Raw genomic sequence first — 25,932 nt, 5'->3', positions numbered from 1 at the left:
ACCCAAAGTCACACAGGCATTGGGCCATCCACACTCCACGTGGACAACTTTTGGGATGGGGGTCTGTGTGATTTCCACAGTCCATACAAAATTTTGAGAATTTATATGAGAAGTTGTGGGGGAGGGGAAGGGAGGGAGGGTAACAAAATCCTTAAAAATCTGTCCACGTGGAACATGGATGGCCCCTAATATACTCTACACACAGACACACACCACAGGCTCAGCATGATTTGATATTGGACGCGCGTCATGTGTTGAACTGTTTGAAGCTCGGTTTTGAAACGTGACCAGAATGACAAGATAACCTCAATGCTCACCTTATATTTTGAATGTATCTTAAAGCATTTTTTCTCAGCTTTCCAATGGTGATTTCAAATTCAAAATCGGTGGTTGCGAACTTGCTCAAAAACACGTTTTCCTGATGAAATCCAAGATGGCGACGAGATCCAAGATGGCGGCCAATTTTTTTCTGCTTCAAATGAAAGCTCTATCTTTCTTCTTGAAAACGATGTGTTGGTTGTAGGGGTTCAATGACAAATTCAAGAGAAATCAATCAATAAAAAGGTCAAGAATTGCTCAAAAATCAATTTTTGTAAAAACCGTTTAACCGATTTGTGCCTGAGGGGTCCATCAATATGAACTAACCAAAGTGGTTTTCTCATTTTTTCGCTACTTTCAATCATTTAGACATAAAAATATCCTATTTGAAAGACCTCATGTCACTAGTGGGACGGTTTCAGCGAGAATTGCTCATATGCGTGAATTTTTATATTATTACAAATCCTATCCTGTGATACTCGTAAAGATGCAGGGGGACCCGCGGTCTCTAATCAAATCTAATCTAATGGGGATAATTTTATTAAACTTTTTGGCAAAATACTATTTCTCACCGCATCGTTGGTTTTTATAACATCCAAATCATGTTTTGGTCGAGAATTTCAATTCTCTCGGGAGAGAACGCTTAAGAATGCTTCAAATTCATCAACTGGTTTTGTTTTTTACCATCAGTTCAATGAAAATTTGGAAAATAGAGCAATCATAAAATTTATTTTTTAATTTATGAGGTGGTTTGTGAGTAATTATTTCCGAAAATCTATAAATTGAATTAGAGTGGAACGTTTCATCAAAAAGTTCAATATCGGTGGAACGTTTAATTGTTTTCCGGTTTTGGTGCATATTAAACCACGTACACTGTATTGTTTAACAAACCATTTACCACGAGGCTCCGCAATACTCATTTTACTCCCTTTCAATCGATTACAAAGCACCAGGCACAGGCATATTAAAATTTTGACCACATTGTTATCAAACCTCGAATTCACACAATTATTCTTATTCGATTACAGCTGCAGTCAGCAGTTTTGATGCAGTGTCGTCAAAAAAGCTATCCAATGAAAATTGTGCTGCCCCATGCAGAGTCAATCTAAACACTTTGTAATTTTCGCAGGCAGGACAGATATAATAAGCAACATAGTACAACATTATGAGAAATGGTGGGAGGGGACTTGCACCAGGATGTATCAATTACGTCGTTTCAATTACATCTGCTAGCGTTGGCACGGTGTAGAGTGACTGCTGGACAGCCCATGGACGTAAAAGTCATCCTTCCGACACAATGATAAAATTATTAACTAAACATTCACTCAATCATCGACTAATGGCTTCAGTGGGTGCTTCATTTACCGCTCTCATAGGGAACTAGGGATGCAGCAGGAGGCGTGGAAAAAGTTTCGTAATTTGATTTTAGATTATCATAAACAGCTCGCAATGACGAAGGCCGCCCAAGCGGAGGCACGTGAAGCTCAGAGCAGCGCCAGACTTACCTTTAGGGACCAATCGTCCAGGGCAGGATTATGTACACTCTGGTACCTCTGGTCCGAAGTGTAGGTGGCCTTGCCGACCGTGAGCAGGTGCAGGTCCCGATGTCGGATCCATGATACCTGTCAGCGAAACGAGAGGAGCAAGCGAACGAGTGAAAGATGAGAAAATAGATTAATAAAAAATCAACCCCGGCACAATAAAACGGTGTAAATGAGATTAATTTATCCTCTGGACTGTGATTTATTGACAGCCATGAATTGAAAGAGGGCTCTGCATTGACGCTAATTGCAATGCCATAATCGGCTGAACGTGAATATGTCACGAGCGTGTCACGGTCGATAACGATTTCAATGAATTTTCCGTAACCTCGTTCGGGCACCGTTCGAGCACAAAGAAAACCGCCCGAAATTAATTTTCAGGAGTGTATGTTCTACTTCTCTAGAAATTTGATTGTTTTTATTTCTATTCAGTTATTCGTAATTAAAAAACCTACCGGGGACATGTTGATATAAAAAAAAGCAATAAACTATTTTCTGAATAAATAATCACGACTGGGTTGGAAAGTTTCGTCAAAAATTGTCAGCAACTTTTTTGTGTAAGAATAACTGAAACAATAACCTCAATCATTTATTTTTTTATTCAACGTTTAATTCTGAATGATTTTGAAGCATTGAAAAATATCCACAGCATTCATGAAACTGTGTCCGTTAATTCATAATCAAATACTTTCTTGTTATGATGATTATCAGGCTTTTAATCTACTGGGTCAAAGGTCAGCAGTTGACTGCCAGTTCAACGTCTGCTCTCAAAAGGTTCTGCTGCAAATCACCAGCTATTCACAGACACCATTCACTTTTCGTTCCTGATGACTTGCAATACTTGTCCAGGTAGTTTTCAACACAACAAGAAATGTACATACACTATTCATTTCTCCTTAAACAACCAATGAGATAAAAAAAAACCAACTCAATAAATTGGCTACACGTGTACACTGCGGTGTGTCTGTTATGGGAGTGCAAAGAGACACCTCCATTCATTTGACTTCTTCATTGTGCCCGACAGGTAGGAGAGAAAACGAAAATGCTGTTTCTTCCGCCCCATGGCTGGAATCTTATCTCCACAATCAATCAACAGAATCCCTAATGAGCCGGAGCACTTACCGTTCGGTTGCCAAGATTCCGAACCCGGCAGTTGAGATAGGCCGTGTTGCCGACCAGCGCCGTCACATTCCTCGACGCCGAGATGTCAAAGTACGGCCCCCGGTCCAGGGGGTTTTTCACGACGTCATCGTCCAGGTCGGCCTCATCGAAGGACGACGTCTGGAAGTAGTGCTTCGGTGGTGTGTACGTGTGTGGCTCGTCGATGTCGACTGTCTGCGAGGTGGAGGTAATGCCTTCAAACGTGGGACCAAAGGGCGTGGCGGAAAATGAAAAACGATTGATCCGAAATTAATTACATTTTCCGGTTGAGCTGCTTTTGTTGGAGTGAAGGAAGAAGGCACATACATTCCGGGTGGAAGTGAAAAACATCAGATTTCCTCTTGAAATTGATTATGGCTTTTCGTTCCACACATAGCCGCTACTACAGTTGACGCAGAAAATTGTATCATCAATCTTGCTTTGTAATTGGATTACTGCTGGCAGAATTGATGATGCATTTTTTTCTGACTGACGAAAAAAAACACAAGAGTGGGATTAAACAAAAAACGAAAAACCATTTGGGAAGGCAGTGAAAATAACAGCAGAGCTTACCGTAGTTGATGTTCAGAAAAACCATCATTACCACTATGTGCCTCATAGTTTCTAAATGTGCGGGCGATCCATGTTCTGAAATGAGAAAATATCGAGAGGGAAATAATTAGATGCAGTTAGATGTGTTTTATAGTAAAACAAATGTTTGAGAAAGTCGACATGTTTGAGCTTTTTATATAATGCAATAGTTGCAACGACACAGCTTTTACTTATGCTGTAGAACAAAAATGGCACAAAATGTATCACTGGTGAAACTTGTTCCTATTGTAGCCAAATCCCAACGGTAATATTCCAGGGACATTGCGTCGACTAGTGACCTCTGAGAGCAGTATAACTCGAAACCCGAAATTATATAGAATTTCATGTTTTCATTCACACTAGAGAGCCAATTATCACCAATAATATGTAACAAACGATTTGAACTTCATTCACGCTGAGCAACCGCATGACCGTACCTCATCGCAATGAAACCCCCGCCGCCGCTATTGCGTACACCACCGTGTTAAAGATTAAGATTAATGGTTTGAGAGAGGCTTGAATAATTTTGTTACATAAACATAAAACCATTTCGTGTCGGATTTTTTCCTGGAACAACTAAATATTATAATTATAATTATAACTATAATTATAATAATTATAATAATTAATAATTATGAACCATTCCTAATTAAGGAGACCAACTACTGATATATGTAGTATATATTCACACTAAAGCGCCGTGCCGAGACCAGCGCCGGATTGCCGCCGTACTGCCTCCGTACGAGAGAAAAATATCGTTGCCTACGATATTTTGTGTTGTCCGGAGAGTGCACGGAAGGCACTAAGGTAGATGCGTGTATGTTGTAGTGACATATTTCGCTGCGGTATGAAAAAAGGCGAAGCGTTCCTAAACACATCAAGCGAGCTGACAGTAATTTCTGTTTGTAATACTAGAGGTACATCCGAAACCAAACAGTTGGCAAGTTTTGTTAAAGGTACGGATAATTCTTGAGGTTTGTTTAAAACATCCAAAAACAGAGCGATGGAACGTTGCGTTGAAATCGATCAGGAGCATTCAAAGAAAACTTGCATAAAAGAGTCGGGCAGTCGATTCCTTCAAAAATCACTTTAGCAGCAACCATATTGCCTGCTGTATTTTTCTTCTACGTTCCAGAGAAATAATTCTCAACAGATTACAACGGTATGGAGGAAGATTCAACATGTCTGTCAAAGGAAGTCTACGGAGTGCGAAACTAACAAAACGCTTTTGTAGCCTCTCAATCCTATCAATGCAAGTTGTCTGGTATGGTGCCCCCACTATGGATGACGATTCCACAATCGAATGTAACGATTTCAGGCAATGAACACTAGTGAAATCTTTAAATACCTTCATAAGAAATCCTAGCTGACAACTTGACAACTGTCAACTTATCATCAAGTAGTACCTAGTCCTAGCTCATTAATTTCATTAACACGAGCTAGAGGTGTACGTCCGATTGTATAAGTAGCTTATAAGCGATTACTACGTCGATCAAATAAAATCTCGGCACATTTTGAACACTGATAGGCATTAAGTTTTTCTGACATCAATCCTCAAAAATATCTAACTGCTCTTGCAGCTTTTGGCAGTCGGAAAATTTGTAAACGGTCACAAAAATCTTTAGATGATCAGCATAGAACATTTTACATTCTCTTTCAGGACGGACTTGAAGGAACGCGGAAGTGTTTGTAAATCTCCGAGATGTGTAGGATATAAGTTTGACACTTAGGTACGATTGCAATCATTTAACCAGCTCTCCAGTATACCCATTCTAGCGAGTTTGTGGAGTAATATTCGATGATCAATTTTATCAAATGCTGCTTTTAAATCTGTGTAGACAGCATACACCTGCTTTTCATTTTCAATATAAACGATACAGTCCGGAGAGAAACAAAGCAAGCTGGTTGTCACAAAATGACCAAGATAAATGATGATGCTTTTTGGGTAAAACGGCAGGGAATTACTGAGAATCATTTTAAATACTTTCGAACAGGCGCTTAGTGATGTTATGCCACGACAGTTACCAACATCTTGTCTTTTTTCTTTTTTTTTCTAATCGGAGAAAAATGCGAGTTTTTCCAAAGAGCTGGAAATTTGCCTTGTTCAAAAGACCAATTCAATGTTTTTGCTAGTAGATTGGAAAACTCACTCATGCATTTCTTTCATGCGATGCATTTCTTTCATGCAATACAATAGCATGAATACTATCAGTAGCATTAGATATTTTCAACCGTTTCGCTGCCTTCAGTAACGACGTTTTGGTTATCTCAAGAACGTCATCCAAAAACATGTTTATTGTGATATTATTTGTAGTAGCAGCAGTTGAATCGAAAACGGTAGAAAAATGAACAATTCACAAACAAAACAATTCACATTTATTCAATGGATCGATAGTGGATTTTTCATCTAGAAAACTCTTTGCTGGGATTCAATAATTATTCTTTCGCTTCGCCAAAACTTTTGGAATTCTGCTGCAGATCGCTTATAGCATCTTAGTATTGTACTACAATCGAATGTTCAATCTATGGTACGATTGACTTGATTGCTTCTGCTTCTAGAGAGCGGTGTGCGAGTTTTGCGAAAGTGACGCTGACATGCGTTCATTTCGAGATTAAGTACTTTCAAAAAGGGATTCCCCATGTAGGCTTTATTGGTTAACACTGAGTAGTAACATTTGAAACTAGCCATTGTAACAGCACCTCGACAAACCTCGGTAAAGTGTCGTCGACGTCGAGGGCCGGCGTTACACTATTTTTCTGAGTGGGTAGTAAGGAACAGGGAAGGTTCATGGGTAACAGAGGCGATGCCAGGGCGGGATCTACTGATACCTGGCCTTTTTTTTTCGAAATACTGACACAGCATCAACAATAGTGTGCCAATGGAATGTATAAGCAAATTTTGGGGGATTCTGCGATAGTTCGCCGACTTGGGTACCACATCGATATTCAGCCGCTTCAGCTCCTCCAACGCTTCGAGTAGTGGACCGACTACAAAACCGGCCAGAGTACCGCGTCTTCGCTCTCATGGTATTTTCTGATGAGCGACGCAACTTCCGGCAGGCACTTCGTACTACAGATACCTCCGTTCACTGCCAGTCAAGCGCAGAAGAAAAGCGCCTTTTAAATCTCCTTCTTGTTGGCTGTCAGCCACTGCTGCTCCTACTTTGGGAACTTTGTGTGTGAAATGAACTTCACCTCGGATCTTACTTCCTTCGTGAGGGGAGCGAAATACGAAGTGCCCTGCCAGTCGTTGCCATCCTTAGTGAGATAGTAGGGTGGGGCTTATTTTCAAAAATGTTCGCGGGACCTGTTTTCCCAGGCAAAAAGACCTCCTTGGGGTTCAGTAGAGGGTCTGAAGATCAAATTTGAAACGAAAGCAATTTTCAAACAAAACATATACCTATATAGGTAAACTTGTGATTTTGTGACTCTTTGGAACATAAACTTTGTCCGTTTTACGTTAAATATAACCGTTTTTGAGATATTCGCAATTTTATTGTACGCTCTTGCAATTTTGGGTTATATGATTATAAGGAAATGTGGAAGGTGCCTGTATAAGTAGATACGTCATATTCTTGAATATATTCTTACAATAGACATCATTGTTCCTCCGAAAAGAGAGCAAAAGAGAAAGAAACAGAATTGGAAAAGGGAAAATATGAAACGTCAAATGCTTGAAATTTACTAGCTTCTTCAAATTAGATAAAAGCAATACAAGCATTTGACGTTTCATATTTTCCCTTTTCCAATCCTCTTTCTTTCTCTTTTGCTCTTTTTTTCGGACGAACAATGATGTCTATTGTAAGAACATATTGGAGGGTATAACGTGTTCACTTATACAGGCACCTTTTGCATTTCCTTATAATCACAAACCCCTAGATAGCAAGAGTGTACACTGAAATTGCGAATATCTCAAAAACGGTTAAATTTAACGCAAAACGGACACAATTTATGTCCTTAAGTTCACAAAATCATATGTTTACCTATATGAGTATATGTTTTGTTTGAAAATTGCTTTTGTTCCGCATTTGGTCTTTAGGCCCCCTGCGCCACTTGTACTCGTTAATGAAATTCAACCAATTTTTGATATGTTGCTTATTGAACTCCAAGGAGGTCTTTTTGCTTGGGAAAACAGGTCCCGCAAACATTTTTGAAGGTCCATTAAGGGCCATTACCACCGCCACGGCACGATTCGCCGAAAAATTGACTTGATCATCTTATTTAGCCACTGCCGCTGCGTCATTGCTTGCAGCTCGTGAAGTCGTGAAAGTCTCACTATTTTATCCAACGAAAGAATGCACAAGAGTAATTATTGAAGTTGTCGAAATCCAAATTGTGTTTCATAGCAAATCTCTTAGAAATGCATGATACGTCGAGATCTGATGTTATTTCATAAAAAAAATCTTTGAAAAAAATTGAATTTCAAGGAATATTGTTTTCCGTTACAAATTTTCTCAGGAGCATGAAAACTTGCGCTGGGGGACTCGAGCTACACCAGAACACACAAGCGACTCTTCCAGCACGAACCTTCACTGAATCAGAGAAAATCTAAGTTTTAGAAAAAATACTGGGTAATACAAAATCTCGACGTTTAATGAATTACCAAGATATTTGGAATCGAAAAACCGTTTCCAGTTTCTTACGCATTTTTTTATCGGCCAAAAACCTAGATTTTTGACCGCTTCGAGGCTCTGCTTCCCGAAATCCGATTGAGCTCGAATTTTTCATGGGAAACACAACTTTAGAATCCTGTCGTGAATGAAATTCGAAAGATCGATTTTCATTCAAATTCGAATCAATAATCAGAAAATACTGAAAATTAAAATTATTCAGGTTGTAATAAATATAAAAAGTATATCAAATCTGAGACTACCACATGAGATAAAAATAATGGTCATAGTTATGAACCAAATTTCTTAGCAGAAAGTCGTGGATTAGCGAAACAACCAGCGTTTGAAAGTTCTATTGTTATATCTTCATGTGCTGACTACCGAATCTGTATCTAACAGCCCCTTAAGGAAGATACAGTGATTTGAGCTATGACAAAAAAAAATAAAAAGGTCCATAACTTATAGTATTTTACACAATACGAATATAGCATCTTCCAGACACTTGTGTATATTGATGCTACTAACAACTTTGTAGAACATAGCGAAGGCCTAGAAATAAGAAAAGAATATGTTTCATTGTAAAATGTGTTGTGACAGGTCTATTCCTAATAAAAACTCTTCAAGTCAATTTGAGTAAGAGATACAAATTTCGTGTCTTCGGCAAAGTTGGTCGCAATTGTTTAACCTATAACTTTACCAAAGACATCAATATCTATCTCGATGAAACAAGAAAAATAGATTTTGCGTCTCACTTTTAGGGAGAATAATCACAAATTTCATAGCACTAAAAGATGCAGATACCCATCAATTTTGCTGAAGACGTCATAACAACATTCGAAAATATTTGATCGTTTAGAAAAGAGTCGGATATAAAGAAGAAGAATGTGCGATGAAAGAGGAAGTCTTTTTTTAAAGTCGAAAAAAATTGTCATTATTAAATATGTTCATGTAGATTTTAGAATAGACGCGTTTTTTATGCGGACATTTGTACGTTATAATCGATTTTGCGTTTACAGCTTTGAAAAACTGGATATGAATATAGAATCGCCACGTGATTGAGCCGATTCTAGACAATTGTAGTTTTTAAATAGTTTTTGATTGAGCACAAATAAAAAAAACAGTTTCTTCTTTACAACAAGCCTGGTATTGTCATGACTAATTGAAGAAAACAAACAAATTCGGGACCGATTTAAGAAAAAATTCTTTTCCCTGAGAAACTTTTCAACTGTATATATATCTTTAGCTTAACCCCCCAAACAACACGATCTACTTTCTTACAGAAATGCTCCCCTGATCGGAAAGATGCTTAGAGACATACAGTAAAAGCACTGCAGTAGACTCTGTTGTGTAATTATTGAGCGTAATGTCCTTTCGTGTAAAGTTCACACCAGATTATTATTTTTCTGGCGAGGTATTCAAGATTCCACCGCGGAGTTTTTTTCATGCTCCTAAAATACACACGATTCGCTGCTTTCTTCAAGCTCCTAAAATACACATAATTCGCTGCTCTCTTCAAGCAAGTGCGTCACTTGGCCCACTAGTTTCCGCAGTGACAAATGTTCATATACGCGCTAGTGATTCTCTGTGGAAAAACGACAAGCCTGCTATCGATTAGTGAATGTGTCACTTCAGACCCTATTATGGTTATCTACCACCGACGGGAAAGAGAAGTTCTATAAGCTCACATACAATGAGTAGCTAGAACACGACAAGATCAAAGTCATCAAAACTTGGGGCCATCCACATACCACTCGGACAGATTTTTAACGATTTTGACCCTCCCCCTCCCCCTCCGTGGACAACTGTCCATATAAATTCTAAAAAAATTGTATGGACCGTGGACATTAGCCAACCCCCCCCCCAAAAAAAAACTGTTCACGTGGTATGTGGATGGCCCCCTTCTACTCCACACTACGAACTACTTCCTTGCCTGGGTTGGTGCTACATTCCGATTCGGAACTCGACCTTCTGTTTATTATACACAGACTTCGCAGTCAACTGTTAAGTGTACAGAACAATTGCGGAGAGCGCTACGGTCCTACTGACACTAACAATCTCTCCCGAGCCGAGACTCGAACCTACGACCTGGCCTGTAAGGCCAGCATCGAGACCAGCTGAGATAGTCTACGAACTACTACGAACAACAATATCCTGAGGCTTATCAATTTTGCTGCAACCGGAGGTAGAACTGGGGGCACCTATTTTGCATACCAGAATAGTCTAATATGCACCCGGAGGCACCCAAATGGGAAGACAGGTCGACCATGTTATGATCAAAGTTCGGTACTTTGCAGACATTATAGACATAAGTTCGCTCAAAAGACAAAACGTTGACTCTGCTCACTATCCTTAGTATCCAAGACCTGCTGTTGAAACTATTGAATTCCCAAATAACGAGGAAGATATGATTGAGCACCCAACGGTTATCAACTGAAGGAGTGGCTGCAGAGTACGCTGTCTGTCCCATATTCTAGTGAAACCTTATAAACGCTGGGACAGTTATTCTTGAAACGGTAGTGTATCGTGCCATCCATCAGATCATGCTGATACTCGGAGCTCTAAATGAGTCATCATCCTCGTTTATTTTCCGCATTTATTATTTATAGGTACCTTATTAAGAACAGTGGCCGGTATGGTTTTCGCTGAGTGAAGTTAAAGCGGTGACGGGTAGAGAGACTAAAACGTAGAGACACAGAAGGCGTGCTTTTTGGAGTGTAATTATAATTTGCCGCCTGTACTTTATTTTACTATGGGTTTTCTGGTGCTGTCTGTCTGTTATGTTGTTACTGGCTTTTCTTATGCTACCCTATCCCCTTTAGAGAGAAAAATGTAACAGAGTGAAGTTATTTTGAAAATGGTCGTTTTCCAGATGTCCCGAAAGAAAAATTGTTCCGAAAACTCACAATTGTTCTCCTTTTTTCTTTTCTTCTTCAGTTTTTCCTTAGTGTACGGTGGTCTTGGTGCTGAAGTGGAAATTGATGGGGAACGAATTGAATTGGTTGATGAAATCGTTTGTGACGCTTGTGTGACAACGATATGAACCTCGAAATGAAACGACGAAATGCAGCTACGAACAGGGCCTTCTATGGACTACGAAACCAGCTAAGGTCCCGTAGTTTGCAAACTCGCACTGAACTAGCGCTGTATAAAACGCTGATCCTTCCGGTTGTCCCTTACAAACATGAAGCATGGGCGTAAAGCTCTGCGATCGATACTTAGCGGTAAATTGGAAGATGGAGTGTAGTGCAGATGCTTAATCACGAGTTGTACCAGGTATACAAGCATGATTATATAGTGAAGGTAATAAAGCGAGGCTCCCAGCTGGTCTCGAGGTACGATGCTGGCCTAACAAACCAGTCGTCGTATGTTCGAGTCCCGGCTAGGAAGAGACTGTTAGTGTCAGTAAGATCGTAGCGCTAGCCCCGCAATTGTCCTGTACACTTAACAGTCGGCTGCGAAGTCTGTGTATAGTAAAACAGAAGGTCGAATTCCGATACTGAATGTAGCACCAAGGCTTTGCTTTAATAAAGTGGGGCAGGCTTCAGTGGGCTGGAACTGTGGTTAGAATGCCTGCCGAAAGAGCCGCCAAAACTGTATTCAGCAGAGATCCAGTAAGAGACCTTCGAATAGAACTGCGCACTCGGTGAATGTGCGCAGTGGTAGAAGATGCACGATCTGCTGGTGTATGAGGTGATTGGAGATCGGTTGCCCTAGACAGAATAAGCTGGACATCTCTAATTCGTTCGGTAGTAGTTCCACAAGGGTATGTCGGGGACCTGGCTGGTAACCTTCTCACGAGCAGATATGAGGTGATCTAAAATGGGAGCAGCAATACGACGATTTAGTAGAGGTCGACGACGAAGTGGTAGTAGATCTCGGTGTACGTGCGGATGATGACAGAATTACAATTCTGACCTCCAGGAGCTTAAAAAGGAAATTGGCCGGCTGAAAAACAACAAAGCAGCTGCAGCTAACCCATTCTTCAGCGAGCTGTTGAACTCGGTAGCGAAGCACTGGCTGAGTTGCTGAGGATGAGGTAGTACCGGAGTAACGGAGAATACCGTGAGCCCCATCTAAAATGAGGGTGACAAGCTTGATTGTTGCAACTACCGTTCATTTTTTTTCTTTAAATTTGGGAGCCTCATGGATGTCGTGCCACCATATATCATATATTCGCGGTACGGCTGGTCCTGCAGGAATGCCGTCAATATGATGTACCCACGCACCATCTGTTCAATGACGGTAAACTAGCGTACGACACAACCAATCGAGATCAGTTGTGACAGATTATGCACGATTACAGTTTTCCGGATAAACTGACACGGTTGGTCAAGTCGTGCAGGGATCGGATGATGTGCGTAGTTCGACTTTCAGGGACATTTTCGAGTCCCTTCGAATGTGGAAGAGGGTTAGGGCGAATTGAAGGACTATCGTGTTTGCTATTTGATATCACTTTAGAAGCTGTAAATCGACATCCTCGAACAAACTCTTTAGATAAAGACGGAGACGTTCAACAGACTGAGGGCTGAAGCCGGACGAATTGGATTGGCTATAAACGTTTCGAAGACTAAGTACGTGAGCGGAAGAGGTTACAGAGAATACAGTATCAACCTCACACTACCATTCTTAATGAAAAACATTGAAATTTTGCAAAACTTCCTACCTTGAGTAGACAAACAAACGCGGAAAATTTCAGCACAAATGAAGGACATCAAAACAACGTCCCTCACAAAGGTGGTTGCGCCTCTTGCGAACTGTCTCTTAAATGAGGTTTCTTAAAAGCGACGAACCCGTCGGACAAATACTATCCGACACTCTCACGTAAGTTGACGCGTCTTGGTAATGGCTAGAGGCCTTAAAAATTCACAGGAATGGTTGAAAAGTTATAATTTCTCTAGGGCAGCTATTTTGAGCTTTAGAGCAGCATTGTTTATCGCGTTTGTCGACTAGTATAATCAGTCTGTCATCGCGGAAGTAAAGTTAGTAATTATTTTAAGTCGTGTATCAGTTTTTGCGCGTATTTGTTACACGTGTTTTAAACGATATCAAAGAACTTGTTCTCTTTTTACTGTGTGCCTTAAATGTTAAACAGTTGGAATAATTCAACATTCAAAACTTTCAGCTTTTTCTCATCGCCCTTAAGCTGTATTGAAAGAATTCAGCAGACTATATACTTATACTTTTGAAATTGATGCACGATAATCTTTGTTTAATTATTATTCTTGCGTTTTAATCAATTTGTATATTTTTCGACGGTTTGTTCCGTAACTCAACACGCTTACTGCCACTTTCTATCATAAAGTTTTTGAAAGAATAAACAATGCTTCGTTTTTTTTTCTCGGTGGACTCAACGTTGCCTAAGCCATCCCACGCGCACGACTCCGACGGTCTAGAATGAAGTAACTTTTCAATTTATATTTCGTGCTCTTTGCTTCACAATTCATCCCGCACCATCCACCGACCGACCGACGTTTGGTTCTTCGACTACTTTTTCAACACATTTGCCAGGTTGCACTGGGATTCGGTCCACATACACGGAACAATGCAACAATGTTTTTGTTGTTCCAGGTGCGCTAACCGTTCTGCTCGGCCGGTCTCTCGAGATGCGTAGCGACCGCTGATGCTGCATAACGACTGAAAGTTGTAGCCGCACTTCGGCACAGTGCTGTGGTACCTTCTGAATTCCTGTGGAAATGAGTGCATGTAAAATTGTTTCCCACAAAATTTTGCGACCACTTGCGCGCTGGCAGGAGAGTTGCAAAACGACTCACTACCACAAGCCGGACCCCGCACGTTGAAATGGCGGGTTGTGTGTATGTTGTACATCACGGAATGGTTTCTGCATTGTTTCCAATTTGGTTTTGGGGATGCACACAGGCACAGGTGAAGCCAAATGTTGAATATCTACATGAGGGAAGAGGGGCATTTCTGCCACTGTAGTGGCGTGCCTAAATGATTGAGTTGTTATCTAAGTGATACTGCAGAGTGGTGTAGTTTTGTCAAATTTTAAATAGTTTGCAAAGCACGAGCCGCCGGTTAATTTAAGGGACCGCAAGTTCATTAAACTATTAATATTTGGGATGGAAAACACTCGATGGTTGAGGACATTTTGCAGCTACGTGTAGCCATTAATAATGTAGACTTTCGTCGTGTTCACAGCCGTAATGTAATGTCATATACATTAGGAAATGTTTGAATTTCCTAATGTATATGACATTAAGCTTCCATGAGCGAACGTATTTGAGACTATTATACCTTTATTCTTTAGAACTTAATATTACTGAAACTTCATGAAATAAGATTGATAAACTTTTTTTGTCAAAATGTTATTCTCTGGAGAAACACATTTTATAAAAAGAAGTAGCTTGAAAGTGCTGAATAATAATAAGCCCTCCGACAGCAAGATTTTCTGCTTCCAGTTGTGCCGCATAATTTTTAGTCTTTAAAAATTGATAAATTTTATCATCAATCATCAATTGCCTCCCCACTTGAACTCCGAAACATTGGGGCAAATGCCAAGCGGTATAATCGCGTGTCATGAAATTCTGTAAGCTTAAAACTGCGCTGATTGTTTCTTCTTCATCATTCTTCAGAAATACGAAAGTTGATAAATATCGTATTGTTACTTTGTCGCGATTCGTGCTTTTTGGAAAATAATTTGTAATTTTCAGTAATTTAATCTTTTCCCGTTTCCATCGGCTTCCCATCGCTGGAGTGATGGGCAACAAATTGACAAGCAGCTCTGTTGTTCACCAGGGAAGGACACCGGGGATGGATATCGAAATTCAAAAGCTTCACCCGTTCAATATGGCACAAAAATCTGCTATCCTGGAGCACCCCGGTCGACGGCTGCGATGCTGCTGGCGCTGATCGGTGACATTTTGAATAATTACCCACAACGGTGCACTCTGCGTCCTTGCTGGCGTTCTCCGGTTGGTTGGCAACAGCAATCAAGTAAATAGTACGCACTGATGTCACTGCCACGAGCAAAAGGCTGAAAGCCGTTGACATAATTTTCCACACCGGCTGTGATGCGCGCTGATGGAACATCAGTAACAAAGTTGAAAACGAGCAGCCAAACGCATTATCGGGCCTGTTGTTTGCTTGTTAATTGCTCGTATTCAATCAACAATTTTAATTGAACGACTGTTTCTCACTCGGAAAATCTTCAAAGGGCCCGATCCGTCAGTAGTGGATTTCGAGTCGGTTGAATTAACGCAGTCAGATGTAAAATCCTGCATGCAGATTTTTTATACGTTACCCGTGCGTTGCACGGACTGAAAATAGCAGTTCCGCGTAATATCTGTTTGCCTCGTATGTCGATCACGATTATCCCGATGAAATAACCTAGAGGGTTCACAATAAATCAAATGATGTTGATGGAATTTTATTTTTCAATCCCATTAGTTATTGCATCTTGTTTCACCTCATTATTTCATGAACTGTCATAAAAGTTTCAAGTTCTCATGTTTACGTATTCAAGCGTTTGTCCATACGCTGAAAGGCAGTATCCGGTAGATGCACAATGATTACCAAAGTTAGCGATGTCATAGTTGATATAACGACTTTTTCATAACTTCCAAGTTTTACAGCTTGTCTCTGTTCACCCTGTAGAACAAACTGCTCCCAGGTCGATTTTCCTTTCTACAATATGCTAATGAGGAACGGCAGAGCTAAACGGTTTATCAACTAGAATAACGATCACGATGTGGATGCGAACAATGTGGTGAATTGGTTTCTTAATGAAAATATGCAACGGCCCTTATGAATCAGCTAGCCGAATAATTCATGAAAGCCTGGATACAATCACCGATAGCTAGGTATGTTATTTAGCGTTTCATCTGCACGCTACAATCACGTGCACGTACAAAGCGCGGATGAAAAGAAACAACCGATCATTTTGGTAGCATAAATACTAATCCCAAGTAACACACGTTGGTATAGAATTGTTGACGTTACCTATTCCATGACATCAATATCACCAGAAAAGCTCAAAACATGAAGGCTAGTAGAACAAGTACCGATAACTGCATGAAAGCAAGCCAACTTGATATAATTAAGTGGTAAAATACATCTCGAGTACTAATACGGCAATGCGCAAATCTGTTGCTATGACAACTGTTAACCAGCGCATGCGCAAATGTGTTGTGTCTACGCAGTGCAACTAGATCGGCAATTTCTTTTATAAGTGGCAGTTTTAACTGATTATAAAATGATGACAAAAAATAATATTCAACCTTTCAAAAAGAGTTGTTTCTTTCGCTTGAATACTGAAAATGTTTTTGCATAGTTTCAACGTTATCTGGATATAAAATCTAACAAAACTAGAAAACGTTGTAAGATATACAATAACAAAAATCTCAAGTGATATTGGTTACACTGCAAGCGTTTTGTTTATCTTTTGATGACGCGTTGTGACCCGTTTCGAATAAATATTGAAATCGTTCATATAATTTAGATAATAATTTGATCAAGTAATTTTAAGTTGGGTGTTGAATGCTACGACTATTGCACTAAGAAAAGGATTTTACAGGTACGTAGTGTTGTTATTAGATGGTGTAATGTCTTACGAAAAGACCAAGTGATAGTGATTGTCATTCTTGAACTGTTGTTGTTGATGTTATTAACTGTTGATGTTATTAAAAACATCTCCAAAACCAGAAAAAACGAGCTTGTTTCCGAAATGCGGTTGTATTACTGATGAATAACTACTTCAAATACAATATAATAACATAAGTTTTCAATTGCGCTTGTAGTACACTTATATGACTACTTTCGTTGTTACTTATTTTGTAACATGTTTTGTGTGTTACTTGGGATGCTGTGTTATCCTCCTTTTTGTAATGTGTCGAATCGTTAATACATAAGGCTTCAGCTTCCGAGCTCGAATGATTTGCAGTACGCGGTTTGATATCGCCGGAATGTTTCAGTACCGATCCACCAATAGAGAAATTAGTTCCACATTGAATAGCTTTGGACTAGCCTGCTTTGGACTGAATGGAATAGCCGCTTACGTAAATGTTTCGTGGCTTCCGGAAAGCGAAGATACTTGCTAATGGATTGTACGCAATACCATATAGGATATTTTATCGAGTTTAGTCAGTGAACAGAGCTGTTTCGTTTTTATTGGTAAATAGTTGAACACGTTTCGGCACATTAACATGCTTGTTCGCTGTTCGATCTTTGTATTTATATTGAGAGAGGCTACGAAAAGTAGATGCTTTGATTTGTTTGTTAACAGAGCTCTTTCTATTTTCGTCAATATATCTCATCATAAAATGTAATATAAAATAAATCAATATAAAAGGGATTTTCAAATTCTTAATAGAATATTTTCGAGAAAGTATGCTTCTTTTCGCCATCGGATGTGGAATCATCCCCAAAAAATATGTCACAAATTATATTCAGGGTGGCTCACATCAAACGCTGCAGAAAAATACCCGAAAATTTGGTTAGAAGTTTGGAGTGTTTTTTATACACGGTAATGCTAATAAAAGAAGTGCGGGATACAGAAGACACCCGGGCATATCTCATAACATATCAACGATTCTCGTCGCAGTGGGGAAGTTCAAACAAGAAAAAAAATCTTTACAGGGTTAAATGGTTAACCTTGAAATATTTTCTTGAGTAAAGTTTTCATGATTACTACATTGATTGAATCATACTACTTGTTATAAGCATGACACCGTTCTATTAGGAGGTTCGTTTTGCCATAGCTTGTTCTTTGATTACTGTCGTACGTAAAACAAGTTTCTATTTTTTAGAGAACGAACATTGAAGTTCAAATTTTCCAGGATTGTTGCACTATTTACTCTTTGTGTACTTCGTTTGTAAAAGCTATCACTTCGAACTCCCGCCTCTTAAATTCATCCGTTTTTTACATACGTCTTCGCAGTGGTTCTCTACGGCCGGTTTCTGCTGCATAGAACTGCTGCAGAAAACCTGTCGATACCCAGCAACGCGACTCGTGGGAAAGTAACGATATATTCGAATCCAAATACGACTGTAACATGAAATTTCAACGGAAATGGATCATAATGCTACTATGTTTTATGTCCGACGTTTCGGTCTTTGGACTTGACCTTATTCGAAGGATCTGCAAATTTATTTAAACATTTTATATGAATAGTACAATTTTTTCCCAAAACTTTAACTTTGATTTTTTCTCAAGAAACCTACATAAAGTTGTACCGTTTTTCGTTTAGCATACGAAGTTTTACGATAGGTTGTCATGGCTATCAATATGTTATCCTTCAAAGTACCTATATTAAAACGTCAAAGTTAGTTCAAGCTTTTGAACTATCTACAAACTTTTACCACATCAAAAAACACGATGCGTTGGTGGATTTAATTTATTTTCTCGGGCTTTTTTTTATAAGTACAGGGAGAGAGAGATACTCTGTCTCGCTCACTATTCCTGCTCAGTAGAGATAAAATTGTGTCTTTTGGTAATGGTTTTGGCTGTGAAAGCTGTTTGAAGCTGTATTGTAATTGTTTTCGCAATCGTATGCATTAGTCCAGAAAATTGTGAATCTTACAACGTTAAATAAAGGCACAGCTTATTGCTTTTGATAGCAATAGAAGCGAAATAGCAGCTCAACGAAAAGAGTTAGATGTTTGGTGTCAAAGAACAACGTGTAGAGCAGACTTCGATGTTTAATTTAGTTAACATCAAAGCCCATGTTTATCACACATTTAAGAGAGAAAATTACAGTTCAGTTTTCAAAAAAACATTTGATTTCACATTTGCTCTTTTCTTATTCCTTCTTAGTCGACCTTGTTAAAACCAAACATAGCAGGAAACTGAAAAAAAGTGTATTACTCTGCAGTAGTTGAATTTTGGCCATATGCATAGAAGGTTTTTTTTTTTTCATCAAATAGAGTCCTCTATCACCCCTTAAGGAATTTTAAATGAGCTCCCTTGCACCCTGTGTAAAATGCTTCAATAAATTTGTAGATCCCCTGGGAAAGGCCAAGTCCAAAGGCCTAAACGTCGGACATAAAACACAGTAGCGTTTTGATCCACCGTACACTGTTTCCAAGCTGCGAAAACGCTATCGAAATTATTTTGACCCAAAAAAACTTGATTCAAGAGCCATAGTGTCTTCAGTAAAGTTGTTCTATTAATTATTCTCCATGTTACAGAAATCACAGTTTTGTGATCAATCCACTTACCAGTGAAAAGTGAATCTTACTTTTTTCATGTTTGCATATAAAAATTCATCATGTTCGGCAAAGTTGTAGCACATTTCATAAAAAACAACTTTGTCAAAAACACCATACTTCTATCTGCCTATTTAAATGGACTTATGTGGAGTTTCCACAGATTGCCACTAAAAATCAGTTTGTTCAATATAACTTTTAGTAGTGATTTTCCACAATTTTTCAATATTCTATAATATTATTTCCTATAACAAAACAAACAATTTCTTCGAAGGAAGTTTATTTTTATCTCAAATATTTATTTAGTTCTTGACGATTTCTACTTGAATAATGCACTTATTCACACTAATTACTTTTTACTTAAATAAGATTGATTTTGGAGCCATAGTGTCTTCAGCAAAATAGTTTTGTTAATTATTGTTCATTTTATGAAAATTAGAATTTTGTGATTAATCTACCCAAAAGAGAGAAACAAATTTAATTTTTGTCATTTTTGCATATAAAAATCCACTTTACTGAGAAGTTTTAGCATATATTATATGAAACAACTTTGTCGAAGACACCACACTTCTATCTGCCAATTTGAATAAACTATGGTGAAGTTTTCTTTAAAATGCTCCTTAAAAAATTTTTTTCATGTAACTTTTATAGCGATTTTCAAAAATTTTTCAATGTTCTACTATGTTTTTCAGTATAATAAAAACCACGAGTTCATCGAAGGAAGCATATTTTGATCTCTTATAATTATTTAGTTATTGAAGATTTCTTTTAAAACGGTGCACCAATTTACTTTCAGACAAATGCGTATATCTGGATTGATTGATGTTTTAGTTATACTTTAATATAGAAATGGTTTAGTCTGCAGATATTTGCAGATTTCGAAGATATTTGTTAGTAAATTAATGCATTGTTTTAAAAAAAACTAAATTAGTCCACCTAGCGGTCAGACTCAGCCTTCCTCATTCAAACTTATTATTTGTAAAAATAGATTTACATGAATGCTTAAATCCAAAAAGGTATATTCACTCTTTGGGTTCTAAAATATTGATGTTGTAATTAAAGTATAAAATATGAAATTTGACGTAATGTTAGTGCTTCAGAAATAACGAAATATAAGAAATGACTCTTAATTTCGAATAATTTAATCACTAGCGATACCGGGAACGTTCAAATAGTACGATACCACATTTAAATCATGTTGAGGCCATATATATTGATCAAAGCAGCTATAGTGTTGAATAGTCTTTGAATTTCTTTTCTTTAAAAAGCTTTTGAACAGTATATCAAATTTTTATGAAGTTTGTTATTTGTAAGTTTGAAAGATGACTCGTTTGTATGACACTAGTTATGTTCAAATAAGTCGTGTAATACTTGAGATAATAGACTTTCGTTGTTTTACAAATTAAAACATAACGGTTGCTTAAGTTTGATTACAATCAAATGAAAAGGGAACGTATGGGGGAGCCAAACTTTAAAACCACGTGTTCAATCATAATTCATCAGTTAACCCTTAACTATCCCGTTCATTCGATATCAATACTGTTCAAATCTTTTGTGTAGTTTCTAAGATAATTAAGTTTAGTGTTTTTCACATTTCGATACATTACAGACGAAGTTACATTCCGATTACAGCAAAATTCAATTGGGTGTTATGAGGCAGCTAGACCTTTCATTTGATACTAGTTCTGTGGAAATCGGGTCAACCATCTCTGAGAAAAGTGAGTGAGCCCAAGTAGTCATCAGAATATGTTTCTTTTCATAGCTGGATTTCACATTTTCAAACATAACAGGAAAAGTAATAATCCGTTCGCAAAAAAAATCATTAGGGTCTTATGGGGCAACAAGACTTTCCATATGACACTGATTTTATGAAAATCGATCCAGCCATCTCTGAGAAACATGAGTGGGATTAAACAGTCTCCAGAACACGTTTCTTTCTGTAACTTCTGAACCATATGTTCAATCTTCATAAAATTCAAAAGCTGAGGGTTTTTAATCAGCCCGTTCATTTGAAACCAATTTTGTTCAAATCGGTTGTGTATTTTCTAAGATATTGATGTTTCGTGATTTTCACATTTTGATACATAACCTCTAAACTGGAAATCAGATTACAATAAAATTCAATAGGGTCTTATAGGGCAACTAGACCTTTCATTTGCAATTAATTTCATTGAAATCGATTCAGCCATCTCTGAGAAAATCGAGTGAGATTGGGAGAGCATTACACACACACACACATGCAGAAAATGCTCAGCTCGTCGAACTGAGTCGAGTGGTATACGACATTCGGCCATTTCAATCATTTTTCTACCTTTTAATTAGCCAGTGATCGTTAGGAGAAAGTCAATATGTCTACTTTCATTATGTGATTTCACATTTTTATGAACAACGGACACAGTTACAATCCGCTTGCAATGAAATTCAATAGCAACCAATGGGGCAACTAGACCTTTCATTTGACACTAATTTTGTGGAAATCGGTTCAGCCAACACTGAGAAAAATGAGTGAGTTTAAACAACCTCAGGATAACTTTTCTTTTCATAACTTTTGAAATTCAAAAGTTAAGGTTTATGGGGACAGCCCTATCATTTGAAACCAGTTTTATTGAAATCGGTTGTGTTGTTTCTGAGATATTGATGTTTCGTGATTTTTACATTTTGATACATAACCTCTAAACTAAAAATCCGATTACAATGAAATTCAATAGCAACCTATGGCGCAACTAGACCTTTCATTTGCAATTAATTTTATGAAAATCGGTCCAGCCATCTCTGAGAAAAGTAAGTGAGAAAAAAAGTTGCACATACACACACACACATACATATATACATACAGAAAATGCTCAGTTCGTCGAATGAAGTCGAGTGGTATATGACATTCGGCCATTGGGACCACTTTTATACCTTCGGTTTTTCCAGTGATTGCTATACCTTTCTAGGAGAAAGGCAAAAACTGTTACGTAACTTATGTATAAAATAACTTTTAAGTAACTTATGTATATAATACTCTTTAGCTCTGTACCAAATGAAGATAGGAATTTTGTTTGTTCAGCAAAGTTTCATATTTTCGCACGTTCTAAAACTTTGCCAAATAAACTATTCCTCTATCTCTTCTCTTCTCTATCTCTATCTCTTAACACAAGAAGTTAGTATTCCTAATATATGCAAACCTACTGCAACATATGCTCACCGTGCTCTAACATGGATGGATTGGGATAAATGGAAGCCACAAGAGTTCATAGTACTTCAGCATTACTTCAAAGATAAGTATTGACATCATGATTCCTCTTGCCATTGTCGTCATCTGATCGAATTCATAATAAATGTAACAAAGTTAGAGTATCAAGTTTGTAAAATGCACGCTTTTTCAACCTTCTGCACGAATCTATCCAAGGGTTCGTTGGAGTCAAACAAGTTTTCAATAAAAGCAAAAGTTTTGATACAGGCGGCTACGAGTTCATTATAGCTAAACGAAGTACAATTATATGGGATCTGGAGAAATCCAGTTGAATGCAGAGCGCGTTGTGAAGCGCGAGCTCCACAGAATAATTTGACTATAAATAAACACTGCTTGATGCAATCTTCGGTGACCCTCGAGAGTATCAATACCAATCAGAAGGCAGCAATCTTGATACGGAGGTAAGTGAGCGGAATCACGCCAGGGAAGCTCACGTAGTGCAATATGGACAAATTGTTTCTGGATACGCTGCAGATTCCAGGATAGCTGGCAGGGAAATCAAATGAGATTGCAATTCTCAATCAGTGGGCGTACTAATGAACAGATAAACGCCTCTAGGCAGTGTGAATATTTGGAATCACGACCGACTTTTAAAATGAAACAGAGCTGGCGTGTAGCTTTTGAAATCAACGAAGCGTGATGCAGGTGAGATGTGGATCTCAAGTAGAGCACCAAGTTCCTCTACATGATCGAACCTATTCAGTATCAAAACGTCAATGCGATAGTCGAAGATAACCAGTTTTAAGATTCGATGGAAAGTTATAACTTCGCATTTAGGAATACTAACCACGAACCAGTTTTTTCGACACCAGTTGGTGAACAAAACTCTTATTGACGACGACAGTCTTCGATGGTCCGAACTTCCAAAAACAACTTCAGGTCATCTGCTTATACCAGCTTGCAACCATCACCTGGTTGTAGTGTCATGTCATTGAAAAACAATGCAATTAACAAGGGCCCCATGCTGCTTCCTTGGGGAACTCCTGACTTATTAGTGAATTACGATGAAATGCATGAAACAAATTTAACGCATTCCACGTAAATACGAGCTCAGCCATTCAACGAGCTGGTGGGAGGCACCTAAGCGCGAGATTTTACACCAGAACATTTTCATATCGGTATAAATCGCATTTACTTGAGCTGAACCCTCAATAAACAGACAAACTGAGCGGCTCGGCATAAAGCTATGTTGAGTGGTAGAGATATAGTGCTTAGTGCGAGGAAGCATATAGCCGCATACTATGATCTCAAACACTTTAGACTCAGTGACTACTTCCACACTGTAGGAAACTTTCTCTGCATAAAAGACTTGTTGGAAATGTAGCTCAAATGAAGCTGCAAGAGCGATGGTCATACGACTAAAAACAACAGCAAGAATTTCATCAGGACCTGCCGAAAATGACCGTTCCAATTTTTAAATTCCAGAAGCTTCTCGGGTCCCTTCGAAGGTCGGTCTTCACCCATAACACGTCTAACTTATACCGTGTGCTAGGTAACGGGACTCATCAGAGGTAACGTTTGACATTGCTCTTCGTAAACGCTGTTTTCAGTCGACGATATTTGCGCTGAGAGCTGTTCCGAAGTCGCTTTAGTCCACGCAATCGAAAAGTACCCCAAGCAATATGGCCGAAACTGAGTCACGGCTCATTGCATCCCAGCCCAAAATTATGTTGCTGTACTTAATAATTCAAACCCATGCAGTTTTCAAAAAATAATTAAAAAACTATTCTATACAGCAAAAAAAAACTTTCCATCCCATTTGGAACCCTTCATTTTGTGTTTATTTCAAATATAATCACCACTCAATAGAATGGAGTTTCTGGCAGCACAGCCATTGGTAGGCGCGTTTAAAAATTACTCCGTCATATTTTTGCGTACTTCGAGTGTTTTCTACCGGATTTATAAAAAAAGAGTCTGCAGTTGAAATTGACATAATAGTTCAAGTTTGTATTGTGTGAAGTTGGCATGAAAAAAGAACGATATCATGTGAAAATCGTCCGGCAAAATGTGTTTTATTTTTCGTTTTTTTTTTTGTAAGCCAACATCCAACGAAGAAAAAAATGTCAAAGTGTGACGTCATACAGTGGCAAGTGCTATAGTAAATGTTGAACAAAGGCGAAAGGAAAAGGGTCGAAGAACCTATGTAAAGTTAAGTATTCTGCTTTTATTCGTTCAATTATTGTTTCGTATAACTAGCACCAGTTAGAAAAATTTGTTTCAATAAGAAAGCGCTAGAAAGATAATTCTAATTGGAAAATTTTGCTGTAACACCTGCATTATCTGTCTGTAGGGATGTGCAAGTTATTACGTGTTAATCGATATTTCTTCGATATATACACAGAAAAAAAATTACTTTAATTTTAAAAGTGAAATAAATCTACAAGCAGTAAGTGTTATGTTTAGTTTTTGCCAGTGGTGGGCACCATTCCGCTAATTCGCTAATTCGCTAATTAGCGACGCTAAAATTCAGTTAGCGATTTAGCGATTTCGCTAATTTTTGAGCTGGTTAGCGAAACTGTTAGCGTCGCTAAAATTTTGGCCTTCGAAACGCTAATCGCTAATTCGCTAAATTTTTAGAGAAGCGACAATAGAAATATTTAGAAAAACTGTGAATTGCTGATGGCGTACGTAAATTGATTCGAAAGATGAACATACTTTACTGCGAAAGTTACTTTTGTCAGTTTTTTACCATAGAATGGAGTTCCAGTTATCGCACAAGCCACAGGAGCATTTTGAAGAACAAGCATAAGGTCTAGATTAAATTTTCGGCACACCAAGAACTTTGGTAAATTGCAATGCGCTTGAAATTATGACAACTTTGGTTCTACTTTTTCGATTCAGATAATAATTGAATTTTTATGGAAACATTTCTAAGAGTATCTATTTTCAATGCAAGTTAAATAACTTTTGTTATTCTTGTTTTTACAAAATCAAATATGAATACCGTTCCGTGAACCTCTTATTGTAAATACTTAGCGTTAAAAAGTAATTGTTTTCGTTTGTTTAACCAAAAAAGATCGAAGTGGTCCAAATCGTACAAAACACGAGCAATGAATATAGCGATATGACTATTTACATATTAAAAAGTTAGCGATTAGCGATTAGCGAAAGTTCCGCTAATGTGGGTTTAGCGTTTAGCGTTAAGCGATTATCGAGCTAAATTTTCCGGTTAGCGGCTTAGCGATTAGCGTCGCTAAATTTTCGATTAGCGGTGCCCACCACTGGTTTTTGCGTTTCATGCGTTTCGTGTTAGCAGTGCACTGACGTCGGCAGGGATACTGCGTCGTCAATTAGCCGTTTTGAAAGTAATTGGTCTATTTATTTGTTTATT

General features: G+C 38.3%; 1 protein-coding gene across 2 annotated transcripts in view; it reads right to left on the bottom strand.

The window, feature by feature from the left end:
- The window catches only part of LOC129726804 (SPEG neighbor protein-like), a 224,920-nt gene that overhangs the window by 74,460 nt on the left and 124,528 nt on the right, over nt 1-25,932 (bottom strand). For both annotated transcript variants that reach the window (XM_055683924.1, XM_055683923.1), the window contains 3 exons: nt 3,573-3,647; nt 2,982-3,214; nt 1,824-1,940 (listed from right to left, as the gene is read on the bottom strand). In XM_055683924.1, coding sequence (XP_055539899.1) covers nt 1,824-1,940; nt 2,982-3,214; nt 3,573-3,618 — 396 coding nt within the window. In that variant the 5' untranslated portion in view covers nt 3,619-3,647. The remainder of the gene's footprint in view (nt 1-1,823; nt 1,941-2,981; nt 3,215-3,572; nt 3,648-25,932) is intronic.

Source organism: Wyeomyia smithii, chromosome 3, assembly GCF_029784165.1.
Source record: "Wyeomyia smithii strain HCP4-BCI-WySm-NY-G18 chromosome 3, ASM2978416v1, whole genome shotgun sequence".
In the NCBI taxonomy this organism is placed as follows: Eukaryota; Metazoa; Arthropoda; class Insecta; order Diptera; family Culicidae; genus Wyeomyia; species Wyeomyia smithii.
The sequence above is the reverse complement of the archived record's forward strand: the minus strand, read 5'-3'. Positions and strand labels throughout refer to the sequence as shown.